General features: G+C 42.2%; 1 protein-coding gene across 8 annotated transcripts in view; it reads right to left on the reverse strand.

Moving 5' to 3' along the window:
* The window catches only part of CCDC162P (coiled-coil domain containing 162, pseudogene), a 164,731-nt gene that overhangs the window by 63,165 nt on the left and 87,837 nt on the right, over window positions 1-13,729 (reverse strand). For all 8 annotated transcript variants that reach the window (XM_074333388.2, XM_074333386.2, XM_074333390.2 and 5 more), the window contains 4 exons: window positions 9,611-9,765; window positions 8,419-8,530; window positions 6,947-6,996; window positions 6,398-6,574 (listed from right to left, as the gene is read on the reverse strand). In XM_074333388.2, the coding sequence (XP_074189489.2) occupies window positions 6,398-6,574; window positions 6,947-6,996; window positions 8,419-8,530; window positions 9,611-9,765 (494 nt within the window). The remainder of the gene's footprint in view (window positions 1-6,397; window positions 6,575-6,946; window positions 6,997-8,418; window positions 8,531-9,610; window positions 9,766-13,729) is intronic.

The raw sequence follows: 13,729 nt of genomic DNA on the forward strand, positions 1-13,729 counted from the left end.
GAGTCCCTAAAACCAGAAATCGGGGAGTCATTTTTAGACCCTCCTTTCTCCTTTACTCCTCAGCTCGACTGCTCCCATCATTGCCTCTCAACGTACCCTGTTTTCATTCCCACTTCCGTTATCTATAGCGAGGACTTTCAGTAGGGGGGGGGGTCTTACCTTCTTAAGGGCATTTTGCACATCATAGGGGGCATTTCTTGGCTGTTGTTACCTTTCTGGGTCTCTAGGAGAGAGTCAGATGACCCTTTCCACGTGCTAAAGTGAAATGTAATTCATTTTAACAAAGGACTGAATGTTTTCAACATCAAACATCCTGAGTATGAGACTCTTTTAATCATTAAAACGCTACTGTGAATAGTGACTCACTGGCCTGACGCCTACGTTTCGAGTCTCAGAGTTTTAATCAGGTGATCTGAAGCTCAGGCACAAAGCGGGGTGTTAGTTTGGAGAATTTCCTTTATTTTAGCAACCACAAAGTTAGACTGTCCTGTCCTGGAACAGATCAAAGCTGGCTTATTCCAGTTTTTATCTCTATTATTCAGTTCACAGTGTTCAAAGATGCCCCAAAGAAACATTGGCTATCAACAACAGAAAATCACGAGGCCTGTGTCTGAGTCCATGGGACTGTGGCGGGCGCAGTCCTGGGCCTCTGAGCAGCAGGCACCCCTGGAGCCACAGGGGCCTCCACGAACTGGTATCCTTCACTGAACCCTCATTGCCTGCCACCTCCTCCCCTGCCCGCAGCGAGCAGCCAGCTGCTGAGGAGGGGCAGAGAGGGCCACAGGAAGCTCGCGCAGGAGCGTAGCTCTCTTCTCAGCCCCACAAGGACAGCTCCCATCAGCACCTTGGCCTGATGGTTCCCTGACCTGTTCAACAGCATCTCCCTTCACCTTCATTTTCCTTTAGCCGCCCGCTCTGCAGCAGCACTCCAGACCTCACCATCATCACCTTGGGACCATCTCACCCTCAAAACCCTAAACGCAAAAGCCTACTCTCCCAGCTCAACCTTTTATTCTGCCAGTTTTCTCACTCATTCCCTCCCACTGAACCGCCTTTGTTCCCACAAAATATGCTCTTTGACACCATCTAGCCGTCCAGAGTCCCCTCCCATCTGTCAGTTCCATTCTGATCTCACTCCCTTCGCTACCCAGACTGGGTCTCCCAGTCAAGCACATGAACTACTCTCTCACCAGCACCTTCAGTTCTCTGCTTCTTGGTACTCACTACTCAGCTACCTAGCAAAACCCCATCACTGGGTCCCTCCAGCTAGCTATTCGGCTTTCTGCTTCTAGTCACATTCTGCTGAGCACAGCTAGAGGAAATTACACCACTAATTATGTTCAAGCAACAAGTAAATGGTCTCCAGCCTGAGCTGTGTCACTCTGGGACAATTCTTTTTCTTTCCTTTGATCAGCTCTTGCACCCATTTCCCTTTTCAATAATTCCAAGTCTTTTTTAAGCCTCATACCAAATTCCTGCCAGCAGATGATGACAGGGTCTGTTACTTTGTAACTGAATTAAAAGCCACTGGCTGTAAGAAAAGATGAAATAGTGCCATTTGCGACAACATGGATGGATCTTGAGATTATTATGCTAAGCGAAATAAGTCAGACAGAAAAAGTCAAGAACCATATGATTTCACTGATATGTGGGATATAAAACTGAAAACAACAAAGGAACAAGACAAACCGAAAAAACAAAAACTCAGAGACACAGACAATAGTTTAGTGGTTACCAGAGGGTAAGGGGGGAGGGGGTAGTAGATGAGAGTAAACGGGATCAAATATATGGTGATGGAAGGAGAACTGACTCTGGATGGTGAACACACAATGTAATTTATAACTGATGCATTACAGAATTGTACACCTGAAACCTATGTAACTTTACTAACCACTGTCACCCCAATAAACTTTAATTTAAAAAAAAAAAGTTTTGTCCGGATTAAAAAACAAAAAAAGCCACTAGCTGAAACTCCCCTCTCTCCCTGCCCGCCCACCCCCTCAACCCTTCCTTTTAACCAAGATCAAAGACAGAGGTACACAGCCTCTGCCCTCAAAGATCTTACATTCCAGGGGGCAGTTAGATATCCCAACATGATTCTGTGATAGAAGCATGGTGGAATAGAAGTATATGAAAGTGCAGAGAAACTACAGAATAAGAAGCATCTTGGACGTGTTGGGAGCCTCATGAAAGAAATTCACAGCTGAGGCTTCTGAGCTGAGATTCATTATCTCCTTTTCCATATCTCTTCTTAATAACACTGTCATCCCCTTTTCCCCATGAAAAAAAATGTGGTACAATATAAATAATATAAAATCTAGCACTTTAGCCATTTTAAAAAAATGATGTTCAGCAATATATTTTTGGCCTCTGTGAGGCTAGTCCATCATGGGAATAATACTTCTGTGAGCCACGCCTATGGTTAAGCATTACCCACTGTTCTCATAGTAGCAGCTACCAGGAATCTCTGTATGCTGTCCAAGTTTCTGACTTATTCCAAAAGATGTTTCAGTTTTTAAATAATTACTTGGAAGGAAAGTGAAAGCTAAATCTCAACTTAGGTTATTTTAAAGTCATACAGTTACTTATGAATTATTCTTATAATTTTCAGTGTACATTTCAGTGGCATTCACCTTGTTGTAAAACCATCACCACCATCCATCTCCAGAACTTTTCTCCATCTTCCAAAACGGAAACACTGTACCCATTAAAAATATCGTCACAGAGTCTCCAGGGTGACATCCTACATTCCTCTTTTTCCCTTAGCCCCGTATTAAATCCAGCACTTGGCCTAGCTGACTTCGCCTCCTAAACATCTCTCGTCTGTACAGTTTCAGCAGCTTCCTCAATGATGTCCCTGATAATCGTCTTGTTCCTCTTCTCCCTGTTTGTTGAAGGACAAACGCTGGACTCCTGGATCTTGCCCCTCTCTCTGTGCATTCTACTTCCCGTCTCATCCTCACACATCCTGGAGAGCAGCCACTCACAAGTTCACGTGCTGTCTCGCATCTCTGTGCCTTTGCATACATGGGTCTCCCAGCTTGAACTAAAGTTCTTTTCCTGGTTCATCCGGAACATTATTCATCCTCTAAGACTCAGGTTAAGCATCCCCTCTTTCCTGAAGCCTGCCTTGCTCCCAATCCCCACCTCCCTAATCCTCCAGATAATACTAAACATTTCCCGGTGGGTGCTTTCATTATACTTTGATTCTTTATCACAGTGCACTGTGATTATCTGTCTATTTCCCCTTGTCTGAAGGGCAAGGACCATGTCTGACCCATGACTATACAACGCTTGGCCCCAAGGCTGCCAAGTTCTGCTCAGGATGTGCCCTGAGGCAATCAGCACTGGCCAAGGTCCAGCCTGTGCTTTACCTGCCAAGCTCTGTACCCGGGCATGGGGCTATACCTGCCCATAGGAAGGGGTGCCTTCTTCTAAGCAGCTGTATGGGATAGTGGTGGCTCTGCCTGTGACGTAATAAGGGTCTGATTAATGTTAGTGTCCTTTCTCTCTGTGCCTTCTTCTTTCCCCCATCAGTCAATTCCACTGCTCTTGGGAGTAGGGCCTACATCATTCTAGTCTCCAGACTCTAGTTCCTCAAGGGGCGTCCTTCTTGGGAGGAGAGCTCCCCTTGGCTTCCCTTTCATAGAGATTCTGGTGTGGTTCGGAGGTGGGAGTGGGTGTCTCTGCTAAAATAAGCATAGTACAGCCTTTAAAGGATTAAGTAGCATTTTAGAATTTTGAAGCTATAGAATTCATGGGACACTTCTAGTCAAGGGATGGCACACGCAAGTAGGGAGGCCACCTGGCTCCCTTTCCTTGCCCATGGCAGATATTGCCAATGAATTACAACACTGGCACAAGTTTGAGATGTCTCAGAGTCCTCAAAGGCACCGATTGTTGGAATTAGTATTTAAAATAAAACTTATTTCTTATCCTCAGTCTAACTCAACTCCTTATTTTATGAATGAGGTGAGGCCCCCTGTCCTCCATGACCCTCATTTCTCAACTCTGTCCCTTCATCTCTAATTAAACTTGGCCTGGGGTGATTCCCATTTATCATTTCATGACATTGTTAAATGGCCCCTTTCCCAGAAGTCTTTCCTCAGCACTCCCTTTCCTTGGCATCAAGTTCTAGACACTTTAGCACTAAGAATCACAGCCTATTTAACTTGAGAGACCTGCTTCAACTTCTTTTCTTGTTAGATGAAGAGTTGAGGTCCAGAGATTGAAGAGAAGTGATTTACCCAAGACTTCAGGGCAACTTATGATGGAGCTGGGTAAAGTCCAAATATTCTAGCTACCAGGATATGGCTCTTCCCACTGTACCTTCTGTGGCTGCTGTTAATTTTTATTAATACTCAGCGCATGAAATCACAGACTTTGAAATGAGAATCTCACAGTACCTTTCCCAAACTTCCACACAAGGCAGAAGTTCTCTACGCTCCATTTTATGTGAGTGTATTAAAAGGGACATGTTAAAACCTAGAGAGTTTAGGAAGCAGGAGATGAGTGTAGTGGAGAAACACTGAATCTGTATCGTCCACAGCCTGATTCTATGAGTTGGGCTCGGGTGGGCACTCTGCTCACACTTCATGGACCAATGTCCTGGCCTGGAATGATCACACATTAACTGACAAGATGATTTAGGGCTCTAGGTTTCCCCCTGTAAATGACGATTTCCCTCCATCTCCAGGAAACACACAGTCATCCACAAGAAACGATAAATGAATAGAGCAAGACCTGCAATTTGAAGGAATTTGTTTCTCCCTCTCTCCTTTCTGAGCTTCTTATTTGGGTGCTGCAAATAGAACAGATCAGAAACAAAAATAGGCTTCCTGAATACATTTTATCCTAAACACAAATGTAGTGAACTCATAGTTAGACTTCTGGAAACTATTTGAAAAATTTGACCCCACATGTAGATGGCACTTACAAACGGTTGAGTTGGCTAGTGGATGGGTGCGAGAATGGAACTGAGAAGGCTTAGAGGATTATCCTGTGGTGTTTCATAGGAGAGAAAGATGCACTTTAGCTTCATTGGGCAACAGGTCAAACCCTTTACAAAATAGTTGTTCTACTGAGCTATCTTTGCCTCTTTTGAATGCATTCTTCCATTCGGTAAATCCTGAAGTCTACCCAAGTGAATGCACTGAGTTCAGGAGACAAAACACTGGTCTCCACAAACTGGCGCCTTCTCAGTATCAAGGTAGGACTGGCCGCCATTTTGATAGCCAGTTATCAGTCAGCCAAGGGCTTAAGGACTCAACTTCTTTAATTCTCTAGCCTGTCCTATCATCTCTATTTTCTTGGTGAACTCCAACTTACCTGTCACCTCCTTTTTCAATTTCTTCCTGAGGCCCTGGGCTAGAGCTAAACACTCCCTCTTTTATGTCCTCACAGAACTTTTTACATAACTCTAACATGTTATCTTTGAAATCTCTGAAGTTACTTTTTTGTTTATGGAACTTTCCCCCACTGCACTGAATTTATTGCCAGAGTCAATGCCTTAGTCACCTTTGTAACTCCAGCACATAGCAGAGTGCTTGCTATGAAGTAAGCACTGAATAAATAATGGCTGAATAATGCATGAATGAATAAGGGATACACATGGCCTTTCAATTCCCTTTCATCTATCTGCTCTATGATCATATTTATTAAGTATTATTGATACTCAGCACTAAGCTTTGTGACGTAAGGAAAGAGTAAAGAGGGAGGTAAACTCATTCTGCAGGATGTTTTTGCTCCCCCTTGGAGACTGCACAACTGTGTAACATCCCCTTCTTTTTTAAGGAAATGTGGTCACTGACTGCACAGGTATGCGAACTCCTCATCCAGGTGAGTGAACTCTTGGTAGGCTGAATTAAGAACATTTGGAAAACTGGATAAAACATGATAAGAAAGTATGAAAGTAGCTCTGCTCTTATCACTTAATATTCCTCTATATATAGAGAGAAAAATATAGAAGAACACTGATTTATTCAAGGCACTGGTATACTTTATTTTTACTTTCCTGAATATTACTTCTACTCCACTGAGTAAAATATTTGAAGCCAGGACAGCTCAAGATCAAGTTTACTTATTTGTTTGCTTATTTTAGATGCTGGCTTCTGTAAAAGGGTGTGACTGATGAAAATGCCTGGGTTGTCCAGGTGAAAATAAAACTGCATAGGTTGAAAAAGCAAACAGCCCATAAACAAAACATTCCTTCAGGGTTCAAACACAAAGGTATTCTTATTCTTGCACTGTTAACTCTTTCTTTTGCCCTCCTGAACTAGCAGATCAAGGTCAAATGCAGTAAAGGGAGCAAGATTTCCATACCAAACTTAACATGCCTCTTTCCTGGAGGGTGGTGGTGGAAAGGGGGGTATAACAAGCTGTAAAGAAAATTACATACCTGGGGTCAGCCTTGAGGCTCTCCTTGGAGTCCCTCAAGCCCTTCTTTTCTTGTGGTTGCCCCATCACGAACAAGGTATCCCTGAGGGTAGGGAACTCTTCCAGCAGGGCTCTCAGGCTATTGCAGTAGGCCATGATCTGACCCCGAAGAGAATAGTGGGACATACGGTGGTTGAACCTGAAAAGTCAGAAGAGATCACGTCCACAAGGTGCGTCTAAGCTGCTCCATCTCTCACAGCAGCTCTGGGAGCTACTTCACTTGAAGACTTTTCAAAGAGAATAGAGGACCTCTGTCAGGAAGGAATTGCTGTCTGAGTCAGGTTGCTATGACCTGTAGGCACCGACCTCTTCAAAGCACCTCCGATCCTTCACTCCTAATGCTCCTTCCTCTGTGGGTCAGAGGACAGTTTAATTTGGTTTTATCCAGTAGGAGTGTGGCTGATATAAACAAACCACCTGATTCATTGTCTGGATTTCTACATAATGCTGCTGTTTATAGAGTTCAGAGTCAGAGAAATCCACATGTGTAGTTCACATGTAGGATACTTACTTCTGACAATATTCAACTATAACGTCTCTCTTGATTTTCCCAATTTCATCCTGTAATAAAAAAAGGTAATAGTTCTTCTATTAGACAGTTGGTTACAAAAACTCCCCAAGCTAGTGCGTGTGTACAAACGCATAGCAAACTTAAAGCAGAAAAACGCCACCCGGTTGAGATGCTCTTTCTGAAATTCAGCTTGTGGGGAAACACTCCTCCATGGCTTCTGCTGCTCCTGCACGTCTTGCTGAATATGCCAAGAAAGCAAGGCCCTGATTACTCTTTACCTTGTCCGTTTCTCAGGATTATGATTGCAGAGAGCAATCTTGAGGGATGAAGTAATGTACCCCTCCGGAATAAAAGCAAACTTGCTATAAAAGAGGTAGATTCCCCAAACTCACTGTTGCTCAACGGTGACAAGAGCCCACTGCACGCATCTGGGCTCGTCCATGTTGCTCTCTTAGGACTTGGGAGACCAAGGGAACCGACACAAACAAGCTCATGCGGCCTGCTCTGTTGTGAGTAATCAAGTTCTTTGTCTCTGATCTAGGAGTCTTGTGTCTTTTGCCTACATCCACAGAACAGTCACAGGATAACTTACTACCTTTTAAGTAGGCTAAAATCCCAGACTGTGACAAAATTGACAAAACGGAGCCCTTTCTAATCTGATAGGCATTGGATAATCCTGAAGAGCAGTTAATGAGCTATTACGTTTTCCATTTGGTTAATATTTTTTGAAATCTTAATAAAAATGTAATTTAATATCTCAATTATTTATTAAAAGTAGTCCTTTGTCTCCATTATTGCTCAGCAGTAATCCAGAAGTCTGGCCTCCCTCATATCCCATTTCTAGAACTGAATTTAGCAAATGGAAGTCTTTCCTTTTCAGTTACAGGTAGGAAAAAAGCCCAGAAATTGTAAACCATATTTCTCTCCCAAATATGGATGCATTAGCCTAATGATTTCCTCATCAAAAAATTAATGAATACTGAAATGATATTCACAAAATTAAGCAATACTTTTAACTGTTGAAAGACTTGAGTTTATTTTTCAACAGATTAGGCTAGTATAAAACACTAGTTTGAATAGACACATGGCAGTAGTATCTGAAAAACCAAGGTAACAGGTGAATTAGATGGCAAGAGTCTTTGCTCACCTTGTCTGAACCCCTAAGTACCTGCAGGTCACTCAGGAGTGGTCAAAGGATCCAGACCATGTTCAGAAACCAGTTCCATTTAGAAAGTGACAAAAGAATATGTGACCTTGGAAAAGTGCACATAGTTTTAAAACTAAACAGCAGTTAGCTTGAATTGCTTCCTTTCTATTTCTTATTGAACTCTGTTTTTCAATTCTTTATAATATATTTTCAACGGTCCTATCCAAATAGGCTGAAAGCAACAGATTCCAAGTTGAGAACTTTTACTTGCCCAAATGTGAAAGAGGACATGAGAGCTTTAGGGAGCCCTTGTTACTGTACTCACGAGGCTCTTCATTCTGTTGGCCACGGTTTGTTTCCTGAGGAGGAAGGCATTCAGCATCAAGTCCCGCAGTCCCACCTTTTCTAGTTGAATAGACACGAATGCCTCCGGAGCCCTGAGAAGTGAACAGAGACATCTGAGCCCAGACAAGTGGACATATAACAAGAGGACACCTCAAGAGCTCTCTGGAGGACAGGAACACCTGAGGCACTGAGGTACTGGGTATTGCAGCAGGAGAGCAGGTGTCTATCTCCATGGTTCTCCTCTGCCTCAAGTGTTTCTGATTATATTCGCTGGGGATGCTGATGTGTCACCATTCTCCTTGGGGACCCCCATGTGCCTAAGGCATGCATTAGCAGTCCTAGACTTCATAGTCTGGCCCAGTGTTTGTACTACTCAGGTCCCCTTGTACTCTTCTGGCCTGATCTGTAGGGGTACCTGGACTGAAATGGCCTCTCAAGGGTCCACTGGACTAGGCACATCGATCTTAAATCTTCCATCCACACATTGGGAATGTAGATTTAAGGCACTTGAATTCTGGCCATGTGTCAAATTAATGGCATCTTGAGTAGTAGAGTAGCTTTACCTGTTATTTTGTTCATTCTAAATTTGCCAGAAATAAATTAGAGTGTCATTGGCCCCAATAAAATATTCAGAGCATTCATGAGTATTGCTGAATACAAATATCTCTTTCTTGGTCATGGTGAGAAGAGATCAAGACATAGTCAGGCACTCCTCATTTATAGACATACCTCTTCAGAGGCCGTGTCTCTGACAACACACTGCCCTGTTATTGTAAGCAAGGGCAAAACCCTTGTTAGAAGAGTGTGGGTAGTTCTGTGCTTCCCTGTTTAAGATAAACATGGAACGTTTGGAGAGGCCCATATTCTTCTTCCTTCGGTTATACCCTCTTTGGAGTTTGAAAAATATAGAGAAAGGGAAGAATAAGGGGAGGAAGAGGGAAAAAAAAGAGAAAGGAGGAGAGGCGAGAAGAGAAAAGAGGTTGAGCTTAGGAACTGCTGATTCTCCTTTATAGACTGGAGTATAATGGAAGGAGTTGGGCCTTCTCAGTGTTCATACAAGGTCTTCAGTTAGGCATCCTTCAGTTCCATAATACTGTTATTCACTGACTTAAAAGAGGACACTTTTGTTATTTTAACCCTCCCCACCCCTTTCCCACCCCCTGGTGCAGTACCTTTTGGTAACCTGGGATCTTTCTGAAGGATGAGTAAGGGTGTCTGGGACTTCTGGAGTTGGGGCTAACGGCAAATTCTCCATGCCATTCATAATTCTAGAACTTCTTCTGGTTGGGCCCATTCCACCATGATTTCTCAGATCTGAACTTATTTCCTGAAATATTTCAAAACAAAGTGAATTACATTTGTTGGATTTGTAAGTCCTGCGGTACCGGGTATAAAATTACCTCACAGCCACTACTGACCCCAGATACATGTAAATGACTGGATCCATGGGGAGGGTGGTGGGAATGGAGAGAAGGGAGGGGAGGAGAGCACAAAGAGTAAGGGAGAAAAGGGAAGAGAGATACCATTTTACACAATGAAGGGGTGAGGCACTAAGTGTAACTATTTCCAGAATAGAGTGCAATTGTCTAAAGTGCTCTGAAAGAAATTCTCCATTCTGCAAGGTGGCTAGTTGGAGTGCTCATTTAAAGAAGCCTCTCAAGAAATATTGCTGATGGACTTCATGGCTGCAAGATCTAAAACTTTGTTTCAGGCAGGGTACCCACTCTTGCAGATCTTGCAGCCTAATCCGATGGAGGTGGGCTGTATATGCTGCCATGCACCGTAATGATGAAAGAGGGAGAGGTGAAGGGAGGCTGGGGGAGAAGGGAAGGAGGATGGAGGAGAAAAAAAAGGGAAACCCATATTTTCCAATATTCCTATTGTTATGGAGCTACCGGGTATGATGGATGGAATTCTTTTACATTTTTCTAAAATGCTAACTAAAAAAAAAAAAAAAAAAAAAAAAAAAATGAAGGCTTCAAAAAAGAAAAGACCTCTCTTTTTCAAAGAGAGAAATAAGGAGTGCTCTATGTCAGAATTACTGAAGGAAGATGAGGCAAAAGAAAAAAAGTCCTGAGTAAAAAGTCTAAAGTTTCCATCCTGACTTTTTCTGAAGACCCTTATCTTCTGGAAATAGTAGACTATACCAGTTCAGAAGACTCGAGAGGTCTTAGAAAGGCTGTGAGTGAGCTAAGAGGGGAGAAAACACGCGCTGCAATCAGATCCCAGTGATGACACAGTCAGCTAGGGATCTTGCCTCTGTTCCATAATCTTTTTCCTCAGCTAGAAAAAGGGATGATGGCCCCCATCTCATGGGGCTGTTGAGAGGATTCCATGAGCCCATGTATATCCTGTCACTTAGCTCACTGCCTTGCCTGGACAATAGAAACTGCTGAATTGAACTATTAACTCCCTGACACCCTTACTGTCTTCAACATCCCAACCATGCCCATCATTCATTTCTATCCTCAGTTACTTTTTATTTTCCAGCCTCTTCCTACAAATATGTTCACATCTATTTTATTCTGAATTTCCTACCCTCTCAAGCCTCCTCCTCAATTCTGACCAAACTTCTTAATGTATCAAATGTTTATGTCTCCCTCTAATTTCTTATGTTGGAGCCCTATCTCTCAACATGACAGTATTTGAAGGTGGGGCCTTTGGGAGGTAATTAGGGTTAGATAAAGTCATAAGGGTGGGGCCCTAACCTGACAGGGCTGGTGCCCTTATAAAAAGAGGAAGAGACACCGCTTTCTTTCTCTCTGCCATGTGAGGACACAGTGAGAATGTACCCATTCTCAAGCAAGGAAGTCTGCTTTGCCAGAAACTGACCATGCACACTGACCAAGTGTGCCTTGATCTTGGACTTCTAGCCTCCAGAGCTATGAGAAAACAAATGTTTGTTGTTCAAGCCACCCGGTCTATGGTGTTTTGTTATGGCAGCACGAGCCGACTAATACAGGAGCAGTAAATATACAGTGCTTCTATATTTCTATCCCCTTCTCACTCCTTAACTCTTGCAGTTTGGCTTTCACTCCAACCCCATTAAAACTGCCCTGTCAGAGTCAGCAATGAACTTTAGAGAATGTCAAATGTCCTCATTTTAATCCCTACTCTCCGGATCTTCCCTCTACATTTAACTCTATCAACTTTCAACCGCTTATTCTCTCTTCTTCTTTTAAAAGTAATAGCTTTATTAAGGTATACTTGACATTCAATTAACAGCACATGTTTAAAGTGTACAATTATATAAGTTTTGGTGTATGTATACAACTATGAAACCATCACTGCAATAAAAATAATGACGATAACCATCCCTCCCACCCAACCCCCTTCCTCAAGCACCCACTGTTCTGCTTTTTTCAATTATAGATTAGAATTCATTTCTAGAATTTATATAAATAGAGGCGTGCAGTATTTATTCTTTTTTTGTCTAGCTTCATCCATGTTTTGTATATATCAATAGTTCATATCTTTGTATTGCTGAGTAGTAGTCCATTGTATGGATGTACTACAATTTGTTTATCCATTCATCTGGTGATGGATATTTGGGTTCTTTCCAGTACTTGGCTATTTTTTAAAAAGCTGCTATAAACATTTGTTTATGTCTTTGTATGGACACATACTTTCATTCTCTCTAGTAAGTACCTAGGAGTGGAATGGCTGGATAATATAGTAAGTGTATGTTTATCTTTATAAGAAACTGCCAAACTGTTTTCCAAGGTGGCTGAGCATTTTGCATTGCCATCAGCAGTGTGTGAGGGTTCCATGTCCTCCATATTCTTGCCAATATTGGAATAGCCAGTCTTTTACATTTTAACGATTCAAATGGCTATGTAGTAGTTTCTCACTGGGGTTTTAATTTGCATTTCTGTCATGATTAATGGTGTGGAACACCTTTTTGTGTGCTTATTTGTCTTCTGTACATCTTTCTCAATGACTCAGTTCTTCTTGAAACACTCCCCTCCTTTGGCTTTGGTAGCAGTACGAAGTTTTCTTCTCTGACTTGGTCTCTTTCCTTCGTTCTTCCCTTCCCTCCCTCCCTCTTTTTCTGTTTCACTGTCTCCATCATTTATTCCTCCTTATTATGTCATCAGCTGTCTTCCTGTCTCACACTTGTAGGAAAGCATATAAACACACATGTATCATCCACATGTATATTAATATATTCACATACTCATATAATTATTTTTTGTTACACTGATGCCTCCTTGCCCCTCCCAGAACTGCAGGTCTTTCCAGACTATTACTCTTAATGCCTTCCCATGCCTGCCCTGTGCACCTATTCACTTACAACATTTGCTTCCCGGGTGGATCTCAGGGAGTGACTCATAAGCTTCTCAACCTCCATGTCTACCAGAACAACCCCACTTAATTGGCTTAATTATTGGTATTCATAAGATTAAGTTCATTGAACAAAGGAATCTGTATGTCAGCTATGCATGAAAACCACAAATGGTGGGTTCATTTTTCCTAGTCCCCATCTGCCCTTTCTCACTCCCACACCTGAGTGCCTGCAGGGTCTTCTCCTCACGATGATCACGTGGCCATCTGTGCCTATCAAAACAGCTCATCCTTCAGGTTTTCCAAAATGCCCCTGTTCTGTGCTGCCCTTCCTGGTTCCTAGATGTGACCTCTATTTTCCTTAAGTTTCTTCTAAGCTTATTGGCACCTCTTTTTTGCCTTGTATTTGACTACTTGTGGACTTGTCCCTCTTATCCATACTGGCTGAAAGTTCCTCAGGAGCATGAATTGTACCTCAGTCTTACCTGATAAGCCCAACTTATTGTAGGTACTGAATTAAGAATTTTGGGGTTGAATTTTTAAAAATAACTCACTCTATCCCTGTTTTCTACTTCAGTATATGATTTCTATGGGAATTAGTATTTGGCAGTAGAAGTGGGGATTGAATATTCTTGCCATACTCATAAGTTAGTACTCGCCTATTAATGTGAAGAGTAGAAACTGATAAATAAAGGTAGATAAATATGATAAGGGGTAAATGTGGTAAGCTGTATAGAATCTATAAGGCTTAAATATTTAATTTTATATTTAAATTACATTCATTAGTACATACATACAAGAGAGAACTATGTAGTTGTTAAAAATATCTGTGAACTGGTTTGGAGTGATTTCTAGGATATACTGTTAAGTGAAAAAATAAAACACAAAACTATGTATACACACACACACACACACACACACACACACACACACACAATCCAAACCCCTTCATGATAAAAATCATTCAACAAACTAGGAATAGGAGGGAATGTCCTCAACCTGGTAAA

Source organism: Rhinolophus sinicus, chromosome 2, assembly GCF_057876585.1.
Source record: "Rhinolophus sinicus isolate RSI-liver-muscle chromosome 2, RSI-T2T, whole genome shotgun sequence".
Lineage (NCBI taxonomy): Eukaryota > Metazoa > Chordata > Mammalia > Chiroptera > Rhinolophidae > Rhinolophus > Rhinolophus sinicus.